A 27,484-nucleotide genomic window follows, 5' to 3' on the forward strand; every position below is an offset into this window, starting at 1 on the left:
GCCTTAACACCCAGGATCCACAATTGACCAGTCCTTTAGTGATTATAAGGCCACTGAAGCAGGGGTAGACACTTGTTGGTTTGTCATGGGCAAAGTTACACAATAGGGCTTTGAAATAATGGCCAGGAATTCTTCAAGGCAGTTCTCAACACGCAGTGTGGACTTCCATTTCATACTTCTAGGGTTCCTGTGTATCCATTTCTGTTTGTAATACCAGACCCCAGTTTTTCCAAAATCATGTATATCATTGCTTCTCAAACTTGAAGATACATGCGAATCTCCTAGGGATCGTGTTGAAAATGCCTATTCTGATTCAGTAGGTATGAGTTGAGATTTGAGCTTCTACATTTCTCACAAGCTTCCAGGTGATGCTCATGCACATTACATTGAGTAGTAAGGATATATAGTCAAATAAAAAGGTTGGTTGTTGAAGAATAAATTGCTAACCTTTTTAGTCTTCAAGGACTAAAAAACAAGTGCTTGTGGGGTTTTTTTGTTTCTTTTGATATGGGTTCTCACCGTGTTGCCCAGGCTGGACTTGAATTCCTGGGTTCAAGTAATTCTCCTGCCTTAGCCAGGGTTTTTGTTTTGATTATTTCCATGTTACTTACATGTTTTAGGTATATTAATCTAAGAACTAGTTTACCTGTGATTATAAATTGTGTGGCTCTGTTACTCAGTTTTAGTTAAAATTTTAATGTAATAAAACAAAATTACTGCTATAACAAAAGTACCTTGGGGCAGGGGAAAGAAACAGTTTCAGATTCCATAATTGCAGCTTTCTAAAGGTGTTAAATATTTCTTTAGCTCTTTTCAGTGGCCATTTGTTGAGAATATACTACATAAAATACCATTCAAAGACATTTACATTTCACATTTCATTTAATCTTCACCATAGTAACATTGGTAGTTACTATTGATCATCCCCATTTTATAGATGAAGAAACATAGACTTGCATACTTAGTGAGGTTATGCAGTTTGTTCAAGGTCTCATAGCTAATAAGTGGCAGAGCTTGGGTTCGAATCTAAATGTACTCCAAATCTTATACATTTAAATACTTTCTTATAATGCTTCCCGTTTCTACATGAGCTGCTTTTTAAAATTGTTGCAACAGTTTATGAAAACTAGTTCAAGAATCGCTGCATCCTTGCTGCATAAGAACCACTTGGGTTAAAAATACTGATTCCTGGATCTTATCCCCGAGATTCTAGGGTGGGCTCAGGAGTATCTGTTTTGAACAGACTTCCAATGTGATTCTGATGGCAATGTTTAGGAAGAAGGTGAGAACAGACCAGGGTTACAAGTGTACCTCAATCTCAACATCTAAGTGTTGCGGTTAGGCTATTTTGAGCTTAGTGGTGTACCTACCTAAATGACATACCTAATGATTACTTTTATTTTTAGGAACAGCGCTTAAAGTTTTTGAAACAACAAGATCAGCGACAACAGCAACAAGTTGCTGAACAGGAGAAGCTTAAAAGGCTAAAAGAAATAGCTGAGAATCAGGAAGCTAAGCTAAAAAAAGTGAGAGCACTTAAAGGCCACGTGGAACAGAAGAGACTAAGCAATGGAAAACTTGGTGAGTTGTTCCTCATAGATTTACTTTTTTCTACATTTTTTGGTCTGGTTTTTTTTTTTTTTCTTTTTTGAGACAGGGTCTTACTATGTTGCCCAGGCTGGTCTTTTTTGAACCCTGGCCTCAAGTGATCCTCCCACCTCAGCCTCCTGAGTAGCTGGGGTTACAGGTGCAAGCCACCATGGTTGATCTGTAGATAACTTTAAAGGGAATCTTTTGAAAAAAATATTATTCACTGCAGTTTTGATGCCGCAGGTTCCTCTGAATTGGATTCAGCTGTTGAATGTTTTATACAGGATTTCTAAGATACCTTTGGAAAATGTAGTATTTTTTCCCCTCTTAACATTTTTTGACTGAGAGTTTGATGAAGGCGAGGATTTTTATTCATGTAATAGCTCCATCTATTACAATATCATTTTAATCAGAATGTTAGTGATTTAATAGACCCACCTAATCTTATAAAATTGAAAGTTCTAAAGAAATTTTCATTGTTTCTAAAATTTGGAGTTTAATAATATTTTAAATGCAAATTCCGATAATGATACATTGAGATTGAAGCACAGAGATTTAAAGATGTCTCTGTTGATTTCAGGTGCTTCTGAAAGAAATAGGTTGCTTCTAGGACATTCTGAAAAATTTTTCTACTGTTTATTAGAAAGTTTATTGTAAAGCCTGATTGCCTGGGAAGTGGTCCATTCTTATTTTTCTTTTCAACTGTTGTTGCTATTCTCTCTCTCATCTAGTGGAGGAAATTGAACAGATGAATAGTTTGTTCCAGCAAAAACAGAGGGAGCTCGTCCTGGCTGTGTCAAAAGTAGAAGAACTGACCAGGCAGCTCGAGATGCTCAAGAACGGCAGGATTGATGGCCACCATGACAATCAGTCTGCAGTGGCTGAGCTTGATCGCCTCTATAAGGAGCTGCAGGTAGACCGTAGCTGTTTGCCAAATGCTGTACAACCTCCTTTCCAGAAACAGAGTTGCTCATATAAGTAGCAAGAGGTGCTAGATTTCAGTTGCCTTTCCTTAAAGAGAAGGCAGGTTGTGGGGGGAAGCTAAACTCCAGAGAATCCAGAGTAAACTTTATAGTACCCCAGACAGGAAATTTGAGACATTCCTCATAACCACAGCTGGTGGTCTTGCACAGGTGTCATTTAATTTTAAACCATGAGATGAGAAGTGTGGAGGGGTGGAGGGACCTCATATTTTTAGAAATTATGTAATAGTTAACCATGTGATTAACTGTTTGAGACATTTTCTTCCTACTCCTTGGCTACCTTTTTTCCCCTCTCTTTTATTCAGCTAAGAAACAAATTGAATCAAGAGCAGAATGCCAAGCTACAACAACAGAGGGAGTGTTTGAATAAGCGTAATTCAGAAGTGGCAGTCATGGATAAGCGTGTTAATGAGCTGAGGGACCGGCTGTGGAAGAAGAAGGCAGCTCTACAGCAAAAAGAAAATCTACCGGTAAGTGGGCCGTTTTGTAATGGTTTGGGGGAGGAGGGAAAAGGATGACCAGCCCGGTGAGGTTACTCATAGGCACCTTCTTCAGAATCATTACTCAGTGTGCCCTCAGAAAACAGACGCTGTTTATGGATCCTCAAAAGACAATCCGCTGCTTTTTTACTTTTTAATGTTATTACCTTTGTAGCTCTGTTTGTCTTTCTAATACTGGTAATAAAGTGTGGGTGAGAGTTCATTGGGGAGTGTTTATTTTGGAATGTTTTTTTGTAGACTCTATGGCTAGATTGTGAAAGTCCTCATTTTAAAAAAGAAAATGTCACATCTTAGTTTCTAAGTCTGATCTCCTGAGGTGATTTTTAATACTGAAGGACCTGTGCTTCTGTCCTAAGGTTTCATCTGATGGAAATCTTCCCCAGCAAGCCGCGTCAGCCCCAAGCCGTGTGGCTGCAGTAGGTCCCTATATCCAGTCATCTACTATGCCGCGAATGCCCTCAAGGCCTGAATTGCTGGTGAAGCCAGCCCTGCCGGATGGTTCCTTGGTCATGCAGGCTTCAGAGGGGCCGATGAAAATACAGACGCTGCCCAACATGAGATCTGGGGCTGCTTCACAAACTAAAGGTAAAAAGTCCTGCAGAGCCTAGTTCTTTCCTATCCCCCCACTATTCTTTCTCCTAAGTTTGAGTTTTAAAAAAATCTCTCTTTGTGTTCATTATTCATGTTTGAATTCTAAAAATCCTTTTGTATTCTTTGCTAGTGTAATGATAAGTTAAAAAAATTAAAATTGATACCATAGTTGTACAAAGATGATTTTTCTTAACCCTAAATAATACAATTCTATTCAGGAAATGAAATAAAATACAATATCTTTATAAAGCTGAAAATTGTTTTAAAAGTTCCTTCTTGTTGCTAAGGAAATTTTGATCTGATATTAATAACTTGAGAACTTTTCTTTTGTGTAAAACATATGTAAGTGTTTGTGGTGTCATCTTTACAGAATGTGAGGTTCTGAATCTATCATGTTGATGAGTAATGTTAAATACTCATATCTGCTTACATGTAAGAATTTGCTGATAATTTTTAGAATAACATTAAACATATTGGGAGATTAAAAGTGAAAATAGCAGAGGCTCCTTGTGTTAGTGATGTTTGCATTCTGTATACTTCTCAGATACATGGAGAGGTGCAAGCCAGTGTTTTGTAATGGGAGGAGAAAGTGTAGGGAGAATTGTAGGAAAATTGGGGGTAAAGCATCCTTTAATGACCTTGCCATTCAGACCCCTGGACAGAAGAAGTAATAGCTAGTGTTGTCTCTGTTCTCTAACCGTTATCATGTGCAAAAAAAAGCTGATTTTCAAATTATTTGTTATTTTCCCATAATTACTACTGTGAAACAATAGTACCATGCAGTCTGGATTTTATTGTGGAAAGAGTTATATTTGCTTTGTTTCTGTGAGTAAAAATGAAAGCAGTGGCTTTTGAAATTTAAGTATCTGTGTAGAAAAAACCTGAATATGCTGATCTGTGAAAGACTGCAGTTGAAGTCCTAGAGTAAGAGTCCACATATTTACTGTTGTGCATGTGTCACTTAAAATACCATTTATAAAATACACCTTAGACCCTTAGGTCTCTTGAATTGGAAATTATTTTCTGGGTGTGATGGTGATGTTTTCTAATACAATGAAGAATAATGTGCCTTTGCTGGTTCAAGCAGACTTGCTGTGACTACTTTTAAATTGCTTGAGTAAAGTACTAAATTAGAAATATAAAATATAATACAGTATTTTCTAAGTAAAGTTTTGGGGTGTTGTGAGTCTGGAATTTAAAGCTGTTTTAGAGATTGAAAGTCTTAGTAGTAAAAATCATTAAAAATATCTTTAGAATGCTGAGTTATTTGTAGCTGCTTCTCTGTATTTTAGGCTCTAAAATCCATCCAGTTGGCCCTGATTGGAGTCCTTCAAATGCAGACCTTTTCCCGAGCCAAGGCTCTGCTTCTGCACCTCAAAGCACTGGGAATGCTCTGGATCAAGGTGAGATTTATTTGTGCTACTCCTGGACATTAAATTTTGGTCATCTAAAAGGTGCTGTGTATTCTTTTTAGATAGTTCATTTTCTTTCCTGTCCTTGTCCTTGTCCTTTCCTTTTCTGTCCTGTCCCGTCCTTTTTGTTTTGTTTTTTTTTTTAAAGACAGGGTCTCACTCTGTCACCCAGGCTGGAGTGCAGTGGTATGCTCATGGCTCACTGGTGCAGCCTCCACCTCCTGGGCTCAAGTGATCCTCCTACCTCAGCCTCCCTAGTAGCTGGTACTATAGGTGCGTGCACCATGCCTGGCTAATTTCTCTATTTTTTGTAGAGATGGGGTTTCACCATGTTGCCCAGACTGGACTTCTGGGCTTAAGTGAACTACCTGCTTCCACTTCCCAAAGTGCTTGGATTACAGGTGTGAGCCACTGCACCCGGCTGATAGTTCATTTTCTAGTGTGTTACCACTAGGGACAATATTTAACAGTATTTAATTTATTTCCAGAACACCTTAATTTAGCGGGAGAACTCAGGTGCGATCATTATAGTGCTTGGGTTATCCTTTTATTAATTTAATTAAAAAATAGGAACGTGCTTTGTGGACACAGATTTTCAGGAAGACTTAGGAGAGAGAAACTTATGAGTGAATGAGATATTTTATTCCAAACAGTTTGAATGTCATTGTGATTTTTTGGTCTTTAGTTGATGATGGAGAGGTTCCACTGAGGGAAAAAGAGAAGAAGGTGCGTCCGTTCTCAATGTTTGATGCAGTAGACCAGTCCACTGCCCCACCTTCCTTTGGTACTCTGAGGAAGAACCAGAGCAGTGAAGATATCTTGCGGGATGCTCAGGTACCTACAAATATCTGGGTTTTACAATTTAATAGTAATTCTATAATGTAGTGTTTAGAAGGGATAAAGTATTATGTGAGGGAGAGCAGAAGAAACAGGATGTACCTAGGAGATTAGAAAATACATTAGCATTCTGTTATTTTAATTTCTCTTGTGTGAGTCTGTTTGTGCTCTCACACCTGGTGGGAGAATGACTGATGTGCTTATTTTGGGTCATATTTCGTGTGATTCTCTAAAAAGTATAAGTGCATCAAAGAACACTGTATTTGTATTATTCAAGTATGTTATTTCTTCAAAATTACAAAATGATTGTGTGGTGAATTTTCTGTAACTGTTGCATTCTTAATCCTTGATAACCAGGTTGTGTGTGAGTGCTCCAAGTTAGGTGTGTTTTATTACAGTTGTCTAGATTGCATGAAATTCCAGTGAACAAGAATGGTTTCCCATTACTGATGCCATCTGAGTATCAAAGATGACAGCAAAAGTTTTCAAGTGGGCACTTAAATGTATTAAAATTGCCCAGATAGGAAGTGGAAACAAGGTGGAAGTCATAAAGGGGAGAGATTGTATTGCATTTATGAAGTTCATTATTAAATGTGAGTAAATACAGAGATTTAAAACTAGTTAACAGCCAGGCGTGGTGGCCCACACCTGTAGTCCCAGCACTTTGGGAAGCTGAGGTGGGAGGAGGATCACTTGAGACTAGGAGTTCGAGACCAGCCTGGGCAACAAAATGAGACCCTGTCTATACATAAATAAAAGAAATAAATATATAAAAACAAAAACTAATTAACAATTTAAAAATATGAGTTAATATATATATATTATTTTCCGAGATGGAGTCTCACTCTGTCGCCCAGGCTGGAGTGCAGTGACATAATCTTGGCTCACTGCAACCTCCACCTCCTGGATTCAAGTGATTCTTCTGCCTCAGCCTCCTGAGTAGCTGGGACTACAGACACCCACCACTATACCTGGCTGATTTTTGTATTTTTTTAGTGGAGATGGGGTTTCACCATATTGGCCAGGCTGGTCTTGAACTCCTGACCTCGTGATCCGCCTGCCTCGGCCTCCCAAAGTGCTGGTATTACAGGCATAAGCCATTGCACCCTGCCAGAGCTATTATTTTTATAGTGTATACTTACATTTGTGAAATTAGGTTATCTAGAACATCCTATGTACCCAGTTATATAGTATTTTAACTGGCTTTTTATGTGTGTGTTATAGGCTGCAAATAAAAGTGTGACTAAAGTACCACCTCCTGTTCCTACAAAACCAAAACAGATTAATTTGCCTTATTTTGGACAAACTAATCAACCACCTTCAGACGTTAAGCCAGATGGAAGTTCTCAGCAGTTGTCAACAGTTGTTCCGTCCATGGGAACTAAACCAAAACCATCAGGGCAGCAGCCGAGAGTGCTGCTGTCTCCTAGCATACCTTCAGTTGGCCAAGACCAGACCCTTTCTCTAGGTTCTAAGCAAGAAAGTCCACCTGCTGCTGCTGTCCGGCCCTTTACTCCCCAGCCTTCCAAAGACACCTTACTTCCACCCTTCAGAAAACCCCAGACCGTGGCAGCAAGTTCAATATATTCCATGTATACGCAGCAGCAGGCTCCAGGAAAAAACTTCCAGCAGGCTGTGCAGAGCGCGTTGACCAAGACTCATACCAGAGGGCCACACTTTTCAAGTGGTAAGGTTCTTCACGTTCGTAGGTGACGTGCTTAAGTTCTACACCAGAGCTGCCATCTCTCAGCAGACCGCAAAATAATCCCTATTTTGACTGATGCTAAGGGTTTTTAACTGTGGCTTCTGTTCTTTACTGGGAGTTTAAAAGAGTGCTTACTAAATGTCTGCTCCTACAGTAGTAGGCACGAAAGATAATAGATGAATAAAGTGTGGTCTCAAGTCTGGAGGGGCTTATTGGTGAGTGGGAACCAGATATACATGGGTCATTACAGTGCAAAAGGAAGGTGTGTGTCTTCACTGTAGGTTGACCAGATGTTCTTGTCACATGGAGTCTGGGGGGCAGAGGACTGGACCACTGCCCTGTCTGTGTGTGTGCCCGCGCGCGCGTGTGTGTGTATGTGTGTATATATACATATATGTGTGTGTGTATGTGTGTGTGTGTGTATAGGTATATACATATACACATATATAAACATACATAGACATGTATATGTAGATATATATACACATACATCATACACATATATGTGTGTGTGTGTGTCTATGTGTCTATGTGTCTTTATATATATAATTATTATTATTAAAAATATTCTCCACTGTGACCGGGCGCAGTGGCTCACTCCTGTAATCCCAGGACTTTGGGAGGCCAAGGTGGGCAGGTCTCCTGAGGTTTGGAGTTTGAGACCAGCCTGACCAACATGGAGAAACCCTGTCTCTACTAAAAATCCAAAATTAGCTGGGCATGATGGCACATACCTGTAATCCCAGCTACTCAGGAGGTTGAGGCAGGAGAATCGTTTGAACTTGGGAGGTGGAGGTTGCAGTGAGCCGAGATGGTGCCATTGCACTCCAGCCTGGGCAACAAGAGCGAAATTCCGTCTAAAAAAAGAAAACATGCATGTATTCTCTACTGTATTTTAGAGTCATTGTAATGAGGACATAGCCACTAGCTAAATGTAAAAACATAAGGTTAGTTTGTATTAAACATACACAGTTTGGACATTTGTTGGGTTCTTTCTAAATTATTACTTCATAGGACTAGAATAAAACTGACAATGTTTTAATTGAATGAAAATAGCTTTGTAGTCATGAAATAACAATGTAATTGTGACCTAAGATGCCATAATTGAAATTAGACAGCAAAGAATCAGTATATATGCTACCTCTTACTCTTTTCATGGGTCTTTGGTGAAAATGGAATAATTTGGGAAATAGATAATTTTAATATAATCAGAATGTTAACAGGGAATATCTTTGGTAACTATAAGTGGTTCTTAATAATTTTATAAGCCAAATAGAAGTTCTCACTTTAAAAGTGAAAGATGTTTCGTTTTAATTTGGACACATAAGAGGATTATCTGTTTTCATTGGTTCTAAATGTTTTTCACATTTTGTTATTTCATTGGCTCTAAATGTTTTTCACATTTTGTTATTTTAAATTTGGATGCTACAGTCAATGATTTTTTTTGGAGACAGAGTCTTGCTCTGTTGCCCAGGCTGGACTGCAGTGGCGCGATTTCAGCTCACTGCAAGCTCCAGCTCCCGGGTTCATGCCATTCTCCTGCCTCAGTCTCCTAAGTAACTGGGACTACAGGCGCTTGCCACTGCGCCTGGCTAATTTTTTGTATTTTTAGTAGAGACAGGGTTTCACCGTGTTAGCCACGATGGTCTGGATCTCCCGACCTCGTGATCCTCCCCCCTCGGCCTCCCAAAGTGCTGGGATTACAGGCCTGAGCCTCCACTCCCGGCCACAGACAGTGATTTCTTAAAATTGGCAACATTTTCTTATTGTTTCATGAGGTATGGTGCATGTTACACCCAGTGGGGGTTTTGATTCTGTAATAAGTTTATTATGCAAAGATGGGTTCCCTGCTTTGTAATTTGTTATTTTTAAAAATTAATTATATTTGAAGGGGATTGTGTAGTAACAACTATGAAATTAAAAGAGGCTTTAGTTATTGTTAGCTGTTTCTGTTTCTTGCCAGTTTTGTTTAATTAATGCTAATCAGGGCTTTTTTTTTTTTTCCTTTTCCAATTAGTATATGGTAAGCCTGTAATTGCTGCTGCCCAGAATCAACAGCAGCACCCAGAGAACATTTATTCCAATAGCCAGGGCAAGCCTGGCAGTCCAGAACCTGAAACAGAGCCTGTTTCTTCAGTTCAGGAGAACCATGAAAACGAAAGAATTCCTCGGCCACTCAGCCCAACTAAATTACTGCCTTTCTTATCTAATCCATACCGAAACCAGAGTGATGCTGACCTAGAAGCCCTACGAAAGAAATTGTCTAATGCACCAAGGCCACTAAAGAAACGTAGTTCTATTACAGAGCCAGAGGGTCCTAACGGGCCAAATATTCAGAAGCTTTTGTATCAGAGGACCACCATAGCGGCCATGGAGACCATCTCTGTCCCATCATACCCATCCAAGTCAGCTTCTGTGACTGCCAGCTCAGAAAGCCCGGTAGAAATCCAGAATCCATATTTACATGTGGAGCCCGAGAAGGAGGTGGTCTCTCTGGTTCCTGAGTCATTGTCCCCAGAGGATGTGGGGAGTGCCAGCACAGAGAACAGTGACATGCCAGTTCCTTCTCCTGGCCTTGATTATGAGCCTGAGGGAGTCCCAGACAACAGCCCAAATCTCCAGAAAAACCTGGAAGAACCAAATCCAGAGGCCCCCCATCTGCTTGATGTGTATCTGGAGGAGTACCCTCCATACCCACCCCCACCATACCCATCTGGGGAGCCTGAAGGGCCAGGAGAAGACGCAGTGAGCATGCGCCCACCTGAAATCACCGGGCAGGTCTCTCTGCCTCCTGTAAGTAGTGTGCTATCTCATGGCCTTTTCTGGAGTCGTTTACTTGGCTATGGTCTTCTTGGTGGTCACATTCTTCTTCCCAGTTTGCATTTTTATTTTACGATTCCCTTGGCACAGAGTGGATCTTATAAATGTTTTCATAATGCAATTTATTCAATATAAAGAACATTTTTCTGTTTTAGAGAGAACCCATTTATTTGTGAAGGAAACAGAGTTTTGTTCTTACCCCTGTAAACACTGCATTTGCTGTTTCTTCTCTAGCTGATGTCACATACTAGGGAAGCAGCACTCGACCGGGACTCAAAAGACCTGGGTTTGAAACTTTGGTTACTAGTTTGGCTGTGTGAAATCAGGCAGATGGTGTAACTTCTCTCATTGGTGATGTCAATCTTTTTCAAAATTTTCTAGCGGTGAAATTTTAAAAAATGAAATGTTAGGTGAAACCTCAAACTTACAGCAGTGGTAAAATTGGAAGGGTTCTGGATGAAGTGAGGGCAGGGAGGGGTAACTGGGCTGAGGGGCCCCTCTTCAGCCTCTTCTTCCCCTTCAACAAAGTCTGAAAATCTCTGGTGAACTTGGTGATCCCTAAGATTTTTTTGTACTTTAACATACGAAAGTTATTCTAAAATTTTGTATGTTTTGACTTGGGTGCACCTTCCACACTCCTTCCAAATGGTAAGCTTTTGTTTGAAATTTAAGCTTCAGTTCTCTCACTTTTGAAATAGGTGACAGAAAATAAAAATCCCAGAATGGTCTGAATGAAGTATGCTTTTTCATAGTTTAATTTGAAGGCCACTTTGCTTCAGTAAGCACGAAAGGAAGTAGAATGCTGACTGTGAAGTTTAAAACCCTGGTCAAAGCAAAATAGCATTAAAATAATTTTTTGTAAATATACTTTGCATTTGATTCCTTGTTATCTTTTAGATATGATAGTATTCAAAGATAATGATTGTCCAGAGTTATTTTTAGCAATTGGCTACAGTAAATGTTTGCTTAAAACTTTTATGTACTAAACATTTGAAGCTAGAAAAAAAAGTTTTAAAATAGAGGTTAACAGTTTTTAAACAACTCTGTGGCTCCTAAGTTCTAAGGCTTGATTCTCTTTGAGTTTTAAACATAAGAAAAGAAGGAAGTTTTATGCCACATTGACCAAAACGAATCCACGTTACAGCCATTTGTTATTTTCTGGCCTTTTTGTTGCTATGTCAAAATAATCCACATTTTCCAGGAGAAAAAAGGAAAATAGAATTGGTAAAATATCATACTTTCTTTTAATTAAGATTCTGCAGTTCTTTTCCTAGTAAAATGTCTTACTTTTTTCTTCTTGTTTTAAGTAAAATAGAAGCAACTATCTCGTACATTCTTTAACAGTGGGATTGGCAAGTGTCGTTATACTGTACTGCTTATGATTTATATTAACCACAGTCAACATTCAAAGAACAACATTTTAGCCGTTGCACATTGTGAAGTATATTGTCACTTAATGTTTTTTAAAACTTGGCAATTTTCCACATCTGAGATAAAATGAAAGAAGCATGTGGAGTACGTGTGTCACAGTTCACGACAGTAAATGTCTCTACTTTGTTGGGTGTGTTTAAGAAACCTGTTTTATAAGATGTTGGATCTAGTCTTTAAAATTTTGCCTTTTTTATTTTAAGCCTGATTCATTAAAAGTTTAAGGTGATAGGATTTCTTCTTGTTATACCTAAGACAGACTAACAATCTGTATTATTTACCTTAATTATATGCTTTCCTCTGAGGAGGCATTCTGGTGTGAAATGGTTAAGATGGCAGACTTTAAAGAAGCCAACTTACCTGGATTTGTGTCCCAGCTCTGCCATTTACTAGCTGTGTGCCTTGGTTTCCTTATCTGTAAACTAGGGATCATAGGGTTTTTGTGAGGGTTAATGAATAATCATTTAATATAGGTTAGCTGTTGTAGTTCTGAACTGTGCTGTTGCCCACTTGAAGAGAGGGGAGTTTGCTATACTATATTAGGTAGGCAATCTAAAGACCAGTCTTGGCTAATTCTGATACTTGACAGAAAGCTGGCCTATTTGCCACTTCTAATTATACTCTTAGTTTAATTTATACTATAACGTATTACCCAAATGTAATTACGTTAGTTTTTTTAAAGTTATGTTCCTCCAACTTTGCTTCATGGTGTTTGTTCACTTTGTGAAAATTCATTATGCTGCATATTAGTTTTGTATACGTTTCTGAATAATGTTATACTTCAATAAAATGTGCCAAATCTATGTTGTTAAAGTTCCTCTCACTAATGTAGCTGAGAAGTCTTTCCTTCCCATTTGTTGATGTTGTTCTCTTGCTTAGACCAGGATCCTAAATTTTCCACCCATTTTCTTTACAGGGTAAAAGGACAAACTTGCGTAAAACCGGCTCAGAGCGTATTGCTCATGGAATGAGGGTGAAATTCAATCCCCTTGCTTTACTGCTAGATTCGTCTTTGGAGGGAGAATTTGACCTTGTACAGAGAATTATTTATGAGGTATGATTATAATTAGTAAATTTCTAAATATGACCTTGTATTTTGTTTTAAAGCTCTAATTAGAAAACTACTGTAGAGAAATTGTATTTTAAAATTGTTTTCCTTTTTAGGCATTGTGGGGTTGTGTTCAGGAACTCTTGGGCATGCTTTAGAATAGGCCATGCTATTTTAAATTCTATGCTATCGAATTGTCATCATTTGGAAGTTCAGTTTTCACTTGGAGTCCTCTAGAGTACTTTTCTTTCTTAAGAGAGATCATGACTCCCCTTTGGAAATTGTTCGTGTATGGATTTGTACTATACTGTATTAGGTTAGAGATGCGGTCTCTACTTTTAGAATATTTAAAATATTTTTAGTTGACTTAAAAAAATTTTTTTTTTCTTTCCATAGCAAATGCAGCTTCTACTTAGAAACTAATTTGTGGTGAGAAGTTGGGAGGATAAATAAACAAAAATGACTATAAGGATATAGTTTCTCGTGCTACTTTTTTAAAAAAAAAAACCTTTTTATAGTGACTGCCTACTTAATGTGGTTATTCTGTCTGTCTTATTTCTAGAATTGTTCTTGGTATAGTTTTCTTGGCTGCTTTAGGTTTTAATTATGATTTTTAAAAGTGTCACAAGAGTCTGTTTCTGTCCTCTTGACCCTAAAGTAACCAGTTAGTAGTGACAGTTCAGGTGACAAGAAACTAGAGTTATGTTCACCCTTCTTATTGATACAGGTTGATGACCCAAGCCTGCCCAATGATGAAGGCATCACGGCTCTTCACAATGCTGTGTGTGCAGGCCACACAGAAATCGTGAAGTTCCTGGTACAGTTTGGTGTAAATGTAAATGCTGCTGATAGTGATGGATGGTAAGATTTTCTTTTAAACTCCAGTCAGACTTCAGTTGTGGGAATCGGTTTATAAGCAGTGTCATAGTGCTGTTGGAAGACATAGAAGTATGTCAGTGTATGTCCTTGAGCTTGTAATCTAGCTAGAGAAATGTGGTATCTATTTTTGAGGAATTAACATGTGTTCATGGAACAGTCATCTCATTCCCATCCTGGAAGTAGGTAGAGTTTTAACAAGTTTAGTAGTTAATGATAAAAATAAGTGTAACAAAGTAGTACGCAGTTAATTAGCATCATTAAGCAAAGCTTAAGAGAGAAGTGCTGATTTAGGCAAGGTATCCCCAAGCCCCTGAAATGGTTCACAGTCTTCAGTATATTAATGTCCATTCTGTATCTCCAAGAGGGGATTATAACTTGCAACATATCCCAAATATATTTGACCATGGAATCTGTTTGTCATGGAACCAGGGTGTACGTAAAACACAAGCAGTACTACAAGTGATGAGTATTGTTTGCAGGATAGGAGAAATGTTAGTCAACATTAAATAATAACAATAAAGGTCCTAATAAGATCCTGTCACCCCCAAAACTAGTAGAATAGATAGCAAATTTTGTATCTTATTTTAAAAAAAGTTTTAAGTTATAATGTGTTACTTTTGTGGAAGAATACAATTTACTTTTTTCTTTATAGGATTTAAAAAAGTTGTAATCACACTATATTTACTCCAATATTTTAGTTTCACAACTTGTTTTTCTCATAATATGGAAAATAGTTACGATATAAAATTCTCATGTATGCATATATAAATTGCATGCACACATACATACATCTCTGTTAGCTTCATATTACTCTATCACATGACTGCATACTCATTGTGACAGTCTCCCTTTTATTAGGCATTGAGATTGTTTTCCAATTTTTGTTTTAATGCTTGGAGAAGCACTTTGGTTATAATTTTTAAACATTTATATTTTAATGTGAGTCCACTGTGGAAAACATGCAAAATAGAAATAAGAGGAAAACAAGCCATCTGTATCCCCACAGTGTACAGGTAAACACCATTCATATTTTAATATATTTTCTTCAGGGTCTTTTAAAAAAGTTATTTTATTTTATTTTGTAGAGACAAGGTCTTATTATGTTGCCCAGGTTGGTCTCGAACTCCTGGACTCAAGTTATCCTCCTGCCCCAGCCTTTCAAAGTGTTGGGTTTATAGGTATGAGCCACCGTACTTGGCCCAAGCTCTTTTTCATATGCTTTTCACAAATGTAGTTAAGCTCCTAACATATGTAATGTTTAAGCCTATATTTTTAGTTTAACATTATAGCATAAACAAAACAAATTCTTACTGTGTCATAATGCCCTTGTTTTCCTAACGTTGGGCATTTATATTGTATATAATTTTTCATTATTAAAGAGCATGCAATGAAACAATCTATAGTAATATTTGCCAAACTATTAGTGATAGTGTTCTGGCCAGGCATGGTGTCTAATACTTGTAATCCCAGCATTTTGGGATGCTGAAGCGGAAGATCACTTGAGCCTAGGAGTTTGAGATCAGCCTGGGCAACATAGAGAGACCCTGTCTCTACAAAAAATTTTTAAAAATTAGCTAGGTGTGCTGGTGTGTGCCTATAGTCCCAGCTATTGGAGAGGCTGAGGTGGGAAGATTTCTGGAGCCTGGAGATCAAGACTGCAGTGAGCCGAAATTACATCACTGTACTCCAGTCTGGGTGACAGAGCAAGACCCTAAAAAAAAAAAAAAAAAAAAAAATCTGGAACGGGGAATTAAAAAAAATTTTTTTCTTTCTTTTTTTGTTTTTTTTGAGTCAGGGTCTTGTTCTGTCCCCCAGGCCAGAGTGCAGTGGCATCATCTTGGCTCACTGTAACTTCTGCCCTCTGGGCTGAAGTGGGCTGAAGCAATTCTCCCATCACAGCCTCCCAAGTAGCTAGGACCACAGGTGTGTGCCACCACACCTGGCTATTTTTTTGTATTTTTAGTAGAGATGGGATTTTGCTGTGTTGCCCAGGCTGGTCTTGAACCTTGAACTCAAGTGATCCGCCCTCCTTGGCCTTTTAGAGTGCCAGGATTACAGGAGTGAGTGACTGTGCCTGGCCAAAAAAGAAAAAAATAATAATTTTTTCTTTGAGACAGACTCTTGCTGTGTCACCCTGGAGTGCACTGGCATGATCTTGGCTCACTGCAACCTCCGCCTCCTGTTCAGGTGATTCTCATGCCTCAGCCTCCCCAGTAGCTGGGATTACAGGTGTGTACCACCACGCCCGGCTAATTCTTGTATTTTTAGTAGAGTTGGGGTTTTACCATGTTGGCCAGGCTGGTCTCAAACTCCTGACCTCAGGTAATCTGCCTGCCTCGGCCTCCCAGAGTGCTGAGAGCCACTGCGCCTGGTCTATTTTTTTTTTTTTCAAGTCTGTATACCCAGGGAGAATAAAGAGGAGAGGAAACAGTAGGTACTTCAGAGCCTGATTAACAGTTTCAAACTCACCTTCTGAGTTTGGGCAGTGGTACTGGCTCTTGTTATACCTTTACTATTAGTCTAGGGTCGTTTATAATCTGTTATAAAACATTTGAGATGCTGGAGAAGGTTCTCTTTAATGGTATTAATAAATTGCTGCTGACCAGTTACCTATAGTAGATTGAAATGTGTGTATTTTACAGTCACTTTTCTGGTCTCAATTGATTTGACAAATTTTTTCAATTAAAATTTATTTTAACTTGGGATTTAACAAATATAAAGGTAGTTCATATATGCAACTTAATTCCTTCAAAATTGGTAACAATAAATAGATATATTTAAAGGCCAGTGTTTTGAGTGAAGGTGTGTAACTTAAATAATTTAAGGACTGTTAGACCTTCTACTCTGACAGAAAGAATTAGGCTGGGTGCTCCAGAACATAGAACTAAATCCATTTAAATACTGTTTTTCTTAAATTTTTATACAGATTTCATTTCTGTTTATCCACGTCCTTGATTCTTCTCACCCTTTGCCAAGCTCCCAGCCCCAGTGTGGTCCATGACTCTCTGAAATTTTCATTTGTGGCTGTAATTCTTTGATGGGTTCAATAATCTATGTTGAACTGGTTTTTAAAAAACTGTTTAAGAGGTTTTCAGAAGAAAGATTGGTAGATGAAAGACTCAACAACTTTCTTTCCAGATATCTTATCACAGCAGGTGTCATTCAGTTTAGGAAAACAGTTCTAGCCCTTGTGTCTTGCTTCGCAGGACTCCATTACATTGTGCTGCCTCATGTAACAACGTCCAAGTGTGTAAGTTTTTGGTGGAATCAGGAGCCGCTGTGTTTGCCATGACCTACAGTGACATGCAGACTGCTGCAGATAAGTGCGAGGAAATGGAGGAAGGCTACACTCAGTGCTCCCAGTTTCTTTATGGTATGTGACAAGTAGAACTAAATGTGTTGATTACTGCATTCATTTATTCATATCTCCAGGGTATAATTCAATAAGTATGTTTGTTTGGAAAAAATCTTGTATTATCCACAGTCTTGGACCTTGAAAATACAACAGCCTTGGTCACAGATAATACAGCTTCTGTTTGTATGCTTAGAAACAGCTATTGTCAGGGACTTCTTCAACTACAAAAGACAGTGCTGCAGCATCTGACCTAGTGATGTTAATGACTCTACCATCAAAAGACCCTCTATTAAGGCTTTAGTACTTATAGATTGATGGTGTATCCTTGCAAATAAGTAAACAGACCCCCCTCTCCAAACAACATGAGCAAGAGAAGTGCAGGATCAGTTTAAGAACCCAAATGGTCCAAGGTTTCCGAAAAATCAAACTTGTCATATAGTGAAATAAAGGCAACATATATTTTGGAGCTGTCTTTTATTTTTTTTCTCTTTTGTTTTTTTGATTTTGAGTTTATGGTTCTGATTGCTACCATCAGATCTGTACCTAGAGGAAAATGGACTTGAAGTTTTAGATGGATATATGTTGATTGGCATTTGTATTTACAAGGAAAATTTTTTTTGTTTACAAGGCTTAGAAGTTGAGGTAAATTTTCCTCTTTAGTTGGGCTTAAGAGGAATTAAAGAAGGAGGGAAGACAGAGACAAATGAGGAGGTCCCAGAACTCCATACTGTTCAAGTTTTCAGTTAACTCCTTTCCCAGTTGATTGGAAGACCCCTAAGGGTAAAACAGACGCCTCTGCCCTCTGTGCTGAACACTTTTCCCTCTGTCTCTAGGCCTTTTTTCAGGCCCTAGTCAGAGAACCACAAACCTCAAATTCCCTTCTTCATCTCTCTCAGCTGGTAGTTTTTATTGTTGATATTTGTGATTATTTTATTTTATTTTTTTAGAGGCGAGGTCTTACTCTGTCACCCAGGCTGGAGTGCAGCAGCATGGTCATGTGTAGCCCCAAACTCCCAGGCTTAGGTGATCCTTCTGCCTCAGCCTTTCAAATAGCTGGGACCGCAGGCATCTGCCACCACATCTGGCTGATTTTTTATTTTATTATTATTTATTTATTTTTGAGGTAGGGTCTTGCTGTGTCACCCAGGTTGGAGTACAGTGGTGCAATCACAGCTCATTGCAACCTCAACTGCCAGGGCTCAGGTGATCCTTCCACCTCAGCCTCCAGAGTAACTGGGACTACAGTTGTGCACCACCACACCCAGCTAGTTTTTGTATTTTTAGTAGAGATGGGGTTTTGCCATGTTTTCCAGGCTGGTCTCAAACTCTTGAGCTTAGGCAATCTGCCTGTCTTGGCCTCCCAAAGTGCTGGCATTACAGGTGTAAGTCACCATGCCTGACCTTTTAAATTTCTTTTGGAGATGGGGCCTCACTCTGTTGCCCAGGCTAGTCTCAAGCTCCTGGCCTCACAGAATCCTCTTGTCTCAGCCTCCCAGAGCTGAGATTACAGGTGTGAGCCACATGCCCAGCCTTTTATGTTTTGTTTTGAACTCTGGACCATAGAATATTTTGATATAGTAACATATTAAAAAATTTTTATATATATAAATATAAATTATATATATATATATATTTATTTTGTTTTTGAGACAGTCTCGCTCTGTTACTCAGGTTGGAATGCAGTGGTGTGACCATAGCTCCCTACAGCCCTGAACTCCTAGGCTCAAGCAATCCTCCCACCTTGGCCTTCCAATGTGCTGAAGTTATGGGCGTTAATGTGTTGGCTGGGTGCAGTGGCTCATGCCTGTAATCACATCTCTTTGTGAGGCTGAGGCAGGTGGATCTCTTGAGGTCAGAAGTTTGAGGGACCAGCCTGGCCAACATGGTGAAACCCCATCTGTACTAAAAATACTAAATATTGTACTAAAAATACTTGTACTAAAAATTAGCCAGCTGTGGTGGCGGGCACCTGTAATCCCAGTTACTTAGGAGGCAGAGGCAGGAGAACTGTTTGAACCCGGAGGCCAAGGTTGCAGTGAGCTGAGACCATACCATTGCATTCTAGCCTGGGCAACAAGAGTGAAACTTTGTCTCCAAAGAAAAAAGCCGGGCGCGATGGCTTACGCCTGTAATCCCAGCACTTTGGGAGGCTGAGGTGGGCAGATCACGAGGTCAGGAGATTGAGACCATCCTGGCTAACACGGTGAAACCCCGTCTCTACTAAAAATACAAAAAATTAGCCGGGCATGGTGGCAGGTGCATGTAGTCCCAGCTACTCTGGAGGCTAAACAGGAGAATGGCGTGAACCCGTGAGGAGGAACTTGCAGGGAGCTGAGATTGTGCCACTGCACTCCAGCCTGAGCGACAGAGCGAGACTCCATCTCGGGGAAAAAAGAAAAAAAAAAAAAAATATAATATATACTTAGGTATATATATATACACACACACACCCACACACACACACACATATAATGTGTTAATATATATTTTGCTGTATTAAATTTATTTATTGACCATCTTGACCTATATTTAGATATGGAGTATGTTTTTTTAAACATTAGAGATATTTGGTCAGATTCTTAAAATTTATGAAGTATATCATAGATACCAGGATGTGCTGTTTAAGTAATGATAATAGATTACACACAGTGAGTAACTATGTACCCAACTTAGGAAGCAGAACATAACCACTATCTCTGACATCGTTTGGACTCCCCTTCCTGATGTGGCCCCTTCTCACGTCTGTAGTGACCACTGCTTTCACGTTTAACACTGCTTGTTGTGTAAAATAATTGCATCATTTGTATATGAATCCTATAACTAATATTTTCAGTTTTGCTTGTTTTTGCCCTTTGTATAAAATCATACTGGTGATTCTGTGGCCTGCTTTTCTCATTCATCACTGTTTTTGAGATTCACTCATGTTGCCTGTAGCTATAGTTTATTTTCACTGTACAATTTATCTTTTTATTCTACTTTCAAAGGACATGTGTGCTGTTTCCCTCCTTCCCTCCCTCCTTCCTTTCCTTCCACTATAAACATCCTTGTGAACATTTTGGTACTTGTCTTCTGGTGTTTATCTACAAGTGGACTTGCCAGGTCACAGTGATACACATCTAGCAGAGGGTTCTTTTTACTCCACGTTCTCTTTAACTGTTGGGGGATTTGGAATGATACCTTGTAGCTTTAGTTTGCATTTCCCAAGTTACTGGTAACATTGAGCATGTTTTTAGTCCCCTCAAAAAATTTTTTACAAAGTAATTTACAACTCTTAATCTGATAAATAGCAAAGTAATGAGAATTTTTCTCCATTCCTAATGACTTATTGGAGGCGGGGTGCAGTGGCTCAAGCCTGTAATCCCAGCACTTTGGGAGGCTGAAGTGGGAGGATCTCCTGAGCCCAGGAGTTCTGGACCATCCTGGGCAAGACCCTGGTCCCTAATTTATTGCAAATTGGGACTTGAGCTGTTATTTTGAGTATACTAAAATATCCAGAATCTCCTCCATCTTTCTTCATTCCCATCTCAGACACTGTGGCCATTTAAAAAACTTTGTGAAGTTATAGTTATATAAAGTTTGATTGCCATGTGAGTCTGTCATGCTTTGCATGTCATCTTTAAACAAGAAAAGTTGGAAATTGTCTCTTTAGATTGGCAGAGCCTTCTTTTAGAAAAGAACAATTTCTTGTTTCAGTTTTTCCCAGAGTGAGAGAAATATACTGTGTGCTATATCATTAGTTGATATAGGAATAATTTCATAATCAATAGTTTAGTGCTCACATAAGCTGAAAAAGCTAACTATTCAAAAGCTAGCAAGTATTTTCCTGGTTTTTTAAAATTATAAAAGTGAAAATAATAATTCTGAATTGTGGAGAACTTTATTTCCTTAATTATTTTCCTTCTTCTCTGCTTTTTTCCTATTGCCTGCCAGTTGATGATTGTTATTTCTTACTAGCATTGCCCTTTAGGATAGGAAGGTATAAGTGAAGAAGGGCAAAACTTAAATGTGTAGTTAAGTTGCAAATCTGTTGAAAGGTGGACTTCTGAGGATTTTTCCCTTCCTAGTTTGTGGATTTCAACATCTTTTAGAATTCTGATTCTTACTATATTAGGGTTGATTATGTGAAGACTTTGATCCTGTCTAAAATGCCATATTTTTGCATTCTAACGTATTCTATATTTTTTTCTTCTGTCTTTCCCCATTTGGAAATTCATAGAGACCATTGTGCCTCTGTTTTTTTCTCTGTCTGCTCTGAATTTTGAGTGAAGAATGAAGTAATGTTTCTAGAGTTCCTTAGTCACTACATTTGGGATTAGACTGAAATTGGACAGGCATATCGTTCACTTTTTTAATATTCTAGATTTGAATTCTTTTTTTAGTTCCTAAGCTTGCAAAAGTTTTTGTACTTTGAGTAGCTCCTTTAAGAGATGCTTATAAAGTGCTAGGTTTTAGAGCTGTTTTAGAGATGATAGCATATAGTAATGTGTCCTTCGTATGTTCCCTATACATTGTTGCCTTCCATTGCACTCTACCCCCCACCTCAGGACATTTTATTGTATATTTAATGTAGTACTAACATTCCAGCCTGTGCCTGTTTCTTCCCATTTTGTTTCATATAGCTAAAAGTTATGGAGTGGTGTACTCCGAGTTGTATATTCTGTGCTTTATCTTACTGCCATGATTTTAGGAGTTCAGGAGAAGATGGGCATAATGAATAAAGGAGTCATTTATGCACTTTGGGATTATGAACCTCAGAATGATGATGAGCTGCCCATGAAAGAAGGAGACTGCATGACAATCATCCACAGGGAGGATGAAGATGAAATCGAATGGTGGTGGGCGCGCCTTAATGATAAGGAGGGATATGTTCCACGCAACTTGCTGGGAGTAAGTTATTCTGTCGCTTATGGTGTTTTCCTATGTGCCAGAGAGGGGCCTTGTAAAACCGCTGTATGTTACGGATACAGTACACCCAACTGCCCTTTGTTAATAAGACATGGAATTTAAACATTTGATAGTCTTAGGCTTAAAGCCACATTTTCAGTGATTCTTATTATGATCAATAACATATGTTTGCCAGCCTGGAGGTCAGGGGTCCTCCCTACAGTTATGAACAGACTAAAGATAACTGGATAATATGATTGGAATTGAGCCTGTGACATCTGAAATCAGTTTTTAATCTGTCTCAATCAGGATTTGCAAATCTGGTAGAGAGCTTCAACAGGGCATTAAGGATAAGATTCTTTGTTTTTCTCTACTATTTGATTTATATTTCATAAAAAACGAGAAAACAATGTCATGCCAGCACATATGTACCACTTCTATAGTGTAGTACAATGGAACTGCTGTCATCATGTAAAGATTCTCCTGGAGTATTTTCAGGGGAAAGCTGGCATATGGTCAGACAGAGGAGAGAAGGCGAGAATAAGAGATTCCAGGGCTTTGCATTAAGCTCTTTGTAAATTCAGCTGTTCTCTTATAGCGGTTTTGTGTGTGCAGGGGGCGTGAAGAGTGTATGAAAGAGTGAGAGAAATGATCAGGGTAATTGAGAGATTGAGATAAAAGTTTAAAGTGCTTGCACAATCTGCTCTTGGTGAGGAAGTAAGGAAAGGGTTGAGGAAAGGAAGAGCCAGTTGTGATACACAGAAGATGGTGTATAGGTTGTGGGCACTGGCCTCCACATTGCTTCAACTCCATCTGCAGCACCTGCTATCTGGGTATCCAGACTGCAGAAGGAATGTGGGGAGGGCTGGAGAATCCTGCCTCCTAAGATTGGTGTGAGGATAACTCAGAGGTCTAATAGAGAGCAAATGGTAGATGCTATTCTTGGTCTTTTCATCAAGTGTCGGACAGACATGGCCTCCACCCACATGGAGCTTTTACTGTGGCATCTAGGCTGTGAACAGGATTCTGTCTGCGAGTGACCCCCTGCCTAGGCATTACTTTCAATGGGATTCCTTGAAATGACTTCAGTGTTGAAACCTGACTGCCTGGATTCTGACCAGCATCTCTCCCTGACTCTCCCTTCCCCATTGTTGTTTGTCTAACGTGCAGTGTAAATTACTTATACACCTTGACTGCTGCTGTCCTGACAGCAAAATTTATTATGCAATAAACATTTTATAATAAGTTTTGAATAGATGATTAGACAGTATTCATTTGGGTGATCATAATGTAACTTTAAAGAATAATGAAAGTGAAAAACAAATAAAATTAGGCTATGGAGCCCTTAAAAAAAGCTTTCAGGGGCCAGGCATAGTGGCTCACGCCTGTAATCCCAGCACTTTGGGAGGCCGAGGCAGGAGGATCACTTGAGGTCAGGAGTTTGAGACCAGCCTGGCCAACATGGTAAAACCCTGTCTCTACTAAAAATACTGTAATCCCAGCTACTCGGGAGGTTGAGGCAGGAAGATCGGTTGAGCCTGGGAGGCAGAGGTTGTGGTGAGCCGAGATCCTGCCACTGCACTCCAGCCTGGGTGACGGAGTGGACCCTGTCTTAAAAAAAAAGCTTTCAGATTACCAGAGGAAAGTAGAAATATAAAGGTTGTTCTCTTTCGAGCACCCTCAGTTGCTTCTCCAGAGTCCCTAGCACTAGAGATGTACAGTCTCTTGCCGGCAGCCACTTTCCTTCTCTGATAAACATCAACAGTAAATAAGACCTTTTGTTTTGTATAGTTTCTTATCTGGGAAAGACTTTACCTTCTTAGAACTAGTTGCTTACTTGAGTCTTTTCTTTTTTTTAATTGGCAAAAATTGTATATATTTATGGTGTATAACAATTTGAAATATGTATACTTGTAGAATGGCTAAATCGAGCTAAATAATACATGCATCATCTCACATGGTCATCTTTTTTTTGGTGAGAACATCTATTTTCTTAGTGATTTTCAAGTATATAATACATTATTAATTACAGTCACCAAGTTGTACAATAGATCTTTTGAATTATTTAAATTTTCTAACAAAGAGGTCCTGTGGTTAATGACATGGGAAGCAGTGGGTCAAAGACTGAGTTCTGTCTCGTGTGTGTGGTGCTTAGAAGATTCTGAAATTAACAGACTGGACTGAAGATTTTCATTTTAGTCCTAAATTTAGATTTTCTTAGTACTTTGAAAATCTTTTCTTGTTAGAAGTATCCTCTACACAACTTTTTTGGTTTGTTTTCCTGATTTTTTTCTTTTTTTTTTTTTTTAAAGGAAAGTGCATATATGTTGTCAGGGCTCAGATAGAAGTCTAGAAAATTGTATTAGCTAAATGTCTTTTTTTCAGATAGAAAAAGTAATAGTTTCTGTAACGTGGATCTACCAGTAGTGTTTCAGTTTTGACTGAAGTCTGACTCTTTTTCTTTTTAAATTATTTTTATTTATTATTTAAAATTTTTTTAAATTGGGATGTTATTAAAGCCTATGATTCTACTTTCTTCTAAGTAAACCTTTTTTCCTCGCTCTTTGTCAAGAGGGGCTGGTTTTGTTTGGTGTGTCAGTTGAATTTACCAGTTTGACTTGGTTCTGGCTCAATGGGCCCCCCGGCCTTGCAACCTTCACTAGGACTCACCTTTACAGCTCTTGTGGAAACACAAAACCACAGAATTCTAAAGCAAAAAACTCCACCCAATCTTCCTTCAATTTGTAGACTTTTAATCTGTGGCATTTCTTTTTTTTTTTTTTTTTGAGACGGAGTCTCGCTCTGTCGCCCAGGCTGGAGTGCAGTGCCGGATCTCAGCTCACTGCAAGCTCCGCCTCCCGGGTTCACGCCATTCTCCTGGCTCAGCCTCCCGTGTAGCTGGGACTACAGGCGCCCACCACCTCGCCTGGCTAGTTTTTTTTTTGTATCTTTTAGTAGAGATGGGGTTTCACGTTTTAGCCAGGACGGTCTCGATCTCCTGACCTCGTGATCCGCCCGTCTCGGCCTCCCAAAGTGCTGGGATTACAGGCTTGAGCCACCACGCCTGGCCAATCTGTGGCATTTCATTTCCGACAGTCTGAAGTCCCATGACACAACGTCATGTCCATTGTGAATAAAGGTAAAAGAATTCAGTCTCTTTTTTCCCTTCCTAATAGAAGCTGGAGCATAGAGCATACAGCAGTTTACCTTCCTTGTTAGAGCCGATTTACAGCTCAACAAGCTGTGCAGATTGAGTTAATACCCAGAACTGTCATGGGTTTTTATATTGCTGCTTTGTAGAGTTGTCACAGTTGACGGACTATTGTGATCTTTGAACGTCCTGTGCAGTCTAGCTGATGAGTACGTTGTTAAACGTAAAGCTCTAGGTGCCACACACACCACAAAGAGTGCTTTTCTCACTTTGATTTCCTTCCCGTGACATCTGTCCTCTAACCTCATTATTTCTTGAAATTTCGTTATATTCCCACACATCTGTTATATTATGTAAATATTTTTTAAAACTCTCTTGCAGCTATACCCAAGAATTAAACCAAGACAAAGGAGCTTGGCCTGAAACTTCACACAGAATTTTAGTCAATGATGAATTAATCTGTTTTTAAGAAGAAGTAATACGATTATTTTTGGCAAAAATTTCACAAGACTTATTTTAATGACAATGTAGCTTGAAAGCGATGAAGAATGTCTCTAGAAGAAAATGAAGGATTGAAGAATTTACCCTTAGAGGACATTTAGCATGATGAAATAAAGCATCTACGTCAGCAGGCCATACCGTGTTGGGGCAAAGGTGTCCCGTGTAGCACTCAGAGAAGTATACAGCGACAATCCTGTTTTCTACAAGAATCCTGTCCAGTAAATAGGACCATTTATTGGGCAGTTGGGAAATCAGCTCTCTGTCCTGTTTAGTGAGTGTTTTCAGCACCTGCTCCTAAACCAGTCCTCGTGCCAGAAAGGACCAGTGCCATCACATCGCCGTCTCTGATTGTACCAGGCACCAGCAGGCCGTTGCGGGGCTCACCTGAAGGCTCGAAGGCACTGCACACTTGTATATTGTCATTGAAGAACTGTTAGTTGGTCGTCAGTGAACAGTAACTTTATTATATGAGTTCTTGTAGCATCTTAAGAATTATACATATGTTTGAAATATTGAAACTAAGCTACAGTACCAGTAATTAGATGTAGAATCTTGTTTGTAGGCTGAATTTTAATCTGTATTTATTGTCTTTTGTATCTCAGAAATTAGAAACTTGCTAGACTTAACCGTAATATTTGTCAAGATCCTAGCTGACTTTAAAAACAGTTGTAATAAACTTTTGATGCTAGGCTGTTTACTGGTTTTGTTTTGATGTCATAAATAGACTTTGTTTAATAGTCACAAGCCATTAGGATATCTTACCCAGCTGAAAAAGAACAAGCTGCTTAACGTAAGTATATGTATTGTAATAAGAATTTTTTTTACCAGCCAAGTTATTCAATGTAAGTGGTTAAAATGAAATACTGTAGAGATCATGGTGATAGAAGCCTACTTTACATTTTACCTAGAGCCTCTAATAGACTGTTTTAGTGTCCTCATTGATTTATGGGGTGAAAACTTATATAGGCAAAATCTCCACATCATTTTATTAATATGTTAATAGGTTTGTGAATTGTTTCCAAACCCATTTGCTTAGTGGAACTACTTTAGTAGAAGATGCAAATGAAATACCCTGGTCACTCTTCCTTACACATTTTTATGAGTAGCTAAATTCTAGAAGGGAAAGTAGATGAAAGAACATACTGTAACTTTGAGAATACCACTTTTGAGAGTAATGGAGAAGGAGTGACAACAGAAACTAAACATCAGAAGACGTGTGGTAGGCAGAATTCTAAAGGTACCCCGCACCCCATCCCTGTCTCCTGGTTACTCCTTGTGTCACTAGGTACAGTAAGTCCTTACTTAACATCATCATTAGGTTCTTGGAAACTGTGACTTTATTTATTTTTCTTTTTTTTTTTTTTTGGAGACAGGGTCTCACCATGCTGCCTGGACTGGTCTCTGATGCCTGGCTTCCAGCGGTCCTCCTACCTTGGCTTCCCAAAGTGTTGGGATTACAGGTGTGAGCCACTGCACCTGGCCAAAACTCACTTAAAGCGAAAAGGTGTATAACAAAACCGTTTCCTTTTTCTCATCAGTGTTCTAACAGTACAACGAAGTGATGTTATTCGAGGACCTGCTGTTTCTTGTTGGTTTGTTTTACATCGTTTTGCTCAGATTTGCAGTTACCAAGAACCTATCCATGATGCTAGGTTTTCACGACTTACTGTACTTCTTTGAAGGACTTTTAAGATTTAATTAAGTTTATGAATCAGTTGACCTTAAAATAGGGTGTTTAGCCTAGATTGTCCTGGTGGGCCACTGTAATCACAAGATCCCTTCACAGCAGGAGAGGAAGGC

The 27,484-nt window shown here is 38.9% G+C and overlaps 1 protein-coding gene across 3 annotated transcripts in view; it reads left to right on the top strand.

Moving 5' to 3' along the window:
• Positions 1 to 26,381, top strand: part of TP53BP2 (tumor protein p53 binding protein 2) — a 66,360-nt gene extending 39,979 nt beyond the window's left edge. For 2 of the 3 annotated variants that reach the window (XM_017869950.1, XM_017869951.1), the window contains 13 exons: positions 1,407 to 1,581; positions 2,322 to 2,503; positions 2,879 to 3,043; positions 3,430 to 3,658; positions 4,957 to 5,067; positions 5,762 to 5,910; positions 7,138 to 7,600; positions 9,636 to 10,411; positions 12,783 to 12,920; positions 13,642 to 13,775; positions 17,000 to 17,166; positions 21,836 to 22,035; positions 25,565 to 26,372. In XM_017869950.1, the coding sequence (XP_017725439.1) occupies positions 1,407 to 1,581; positions 2,322 to 2,503; positions 2,879 to 3,043; positions 3,430 to 3,658; positions 4,957 to 5,067; positions 5,762 to 5,910; positions 7,138 to 7,600; positions 9,636 to 10,411; positions 12,783 to 12,920; positions 13,642 to 13,775; positions 17,000 to 17,166; positions 21,836 to 22,035; positions 25,565 to 25,606 (2,931 nt within the window). In that variant the 3' untranslated portion in view covers positions 25,607 to 26,372. Of the gene's footprint in view, positions 1 to 1,406; positions 1,582 to 2,321; positions 2,504 to 2,878; positions 3,044 to 3,429; positions 3,659 to 4,956; positions 5,068 to 5,761; positions 5,911 to 7,137; positions 7,601 to 9,635; positions 10,412 to 12,782; positions 12,921 to 13,641; positions 13,776 to 16,999; positions 17,167 to 21,835; positions 22,036 to 25,564 lie in introns of all 3 variants that reach the window. The other variant, XM_017869949.1, reaches the window with a different exon arrangement.
• The last annotated feature ends 1,103 nt before the right edge of the window (positions 26,382 to 27,484 follow it).

The sequence above is a fragment of the Rhinopithecus bieti genome, unplaced genomic scaffold (genome assembly GCF_001698545.2).
Source record: "Rhinopithecus bieti isolate Rb0 unplaced genomic scaffold, ASM169854v2 scaffold_1673, whole genome shotgun sequence".
NCBI classification, from domain to species: Eukaryota; Metazoa; Chordata; class Mammalia; order Primates; family Cercopithecidae; genus Rhinopithecus; species Rhinopithecus bieti.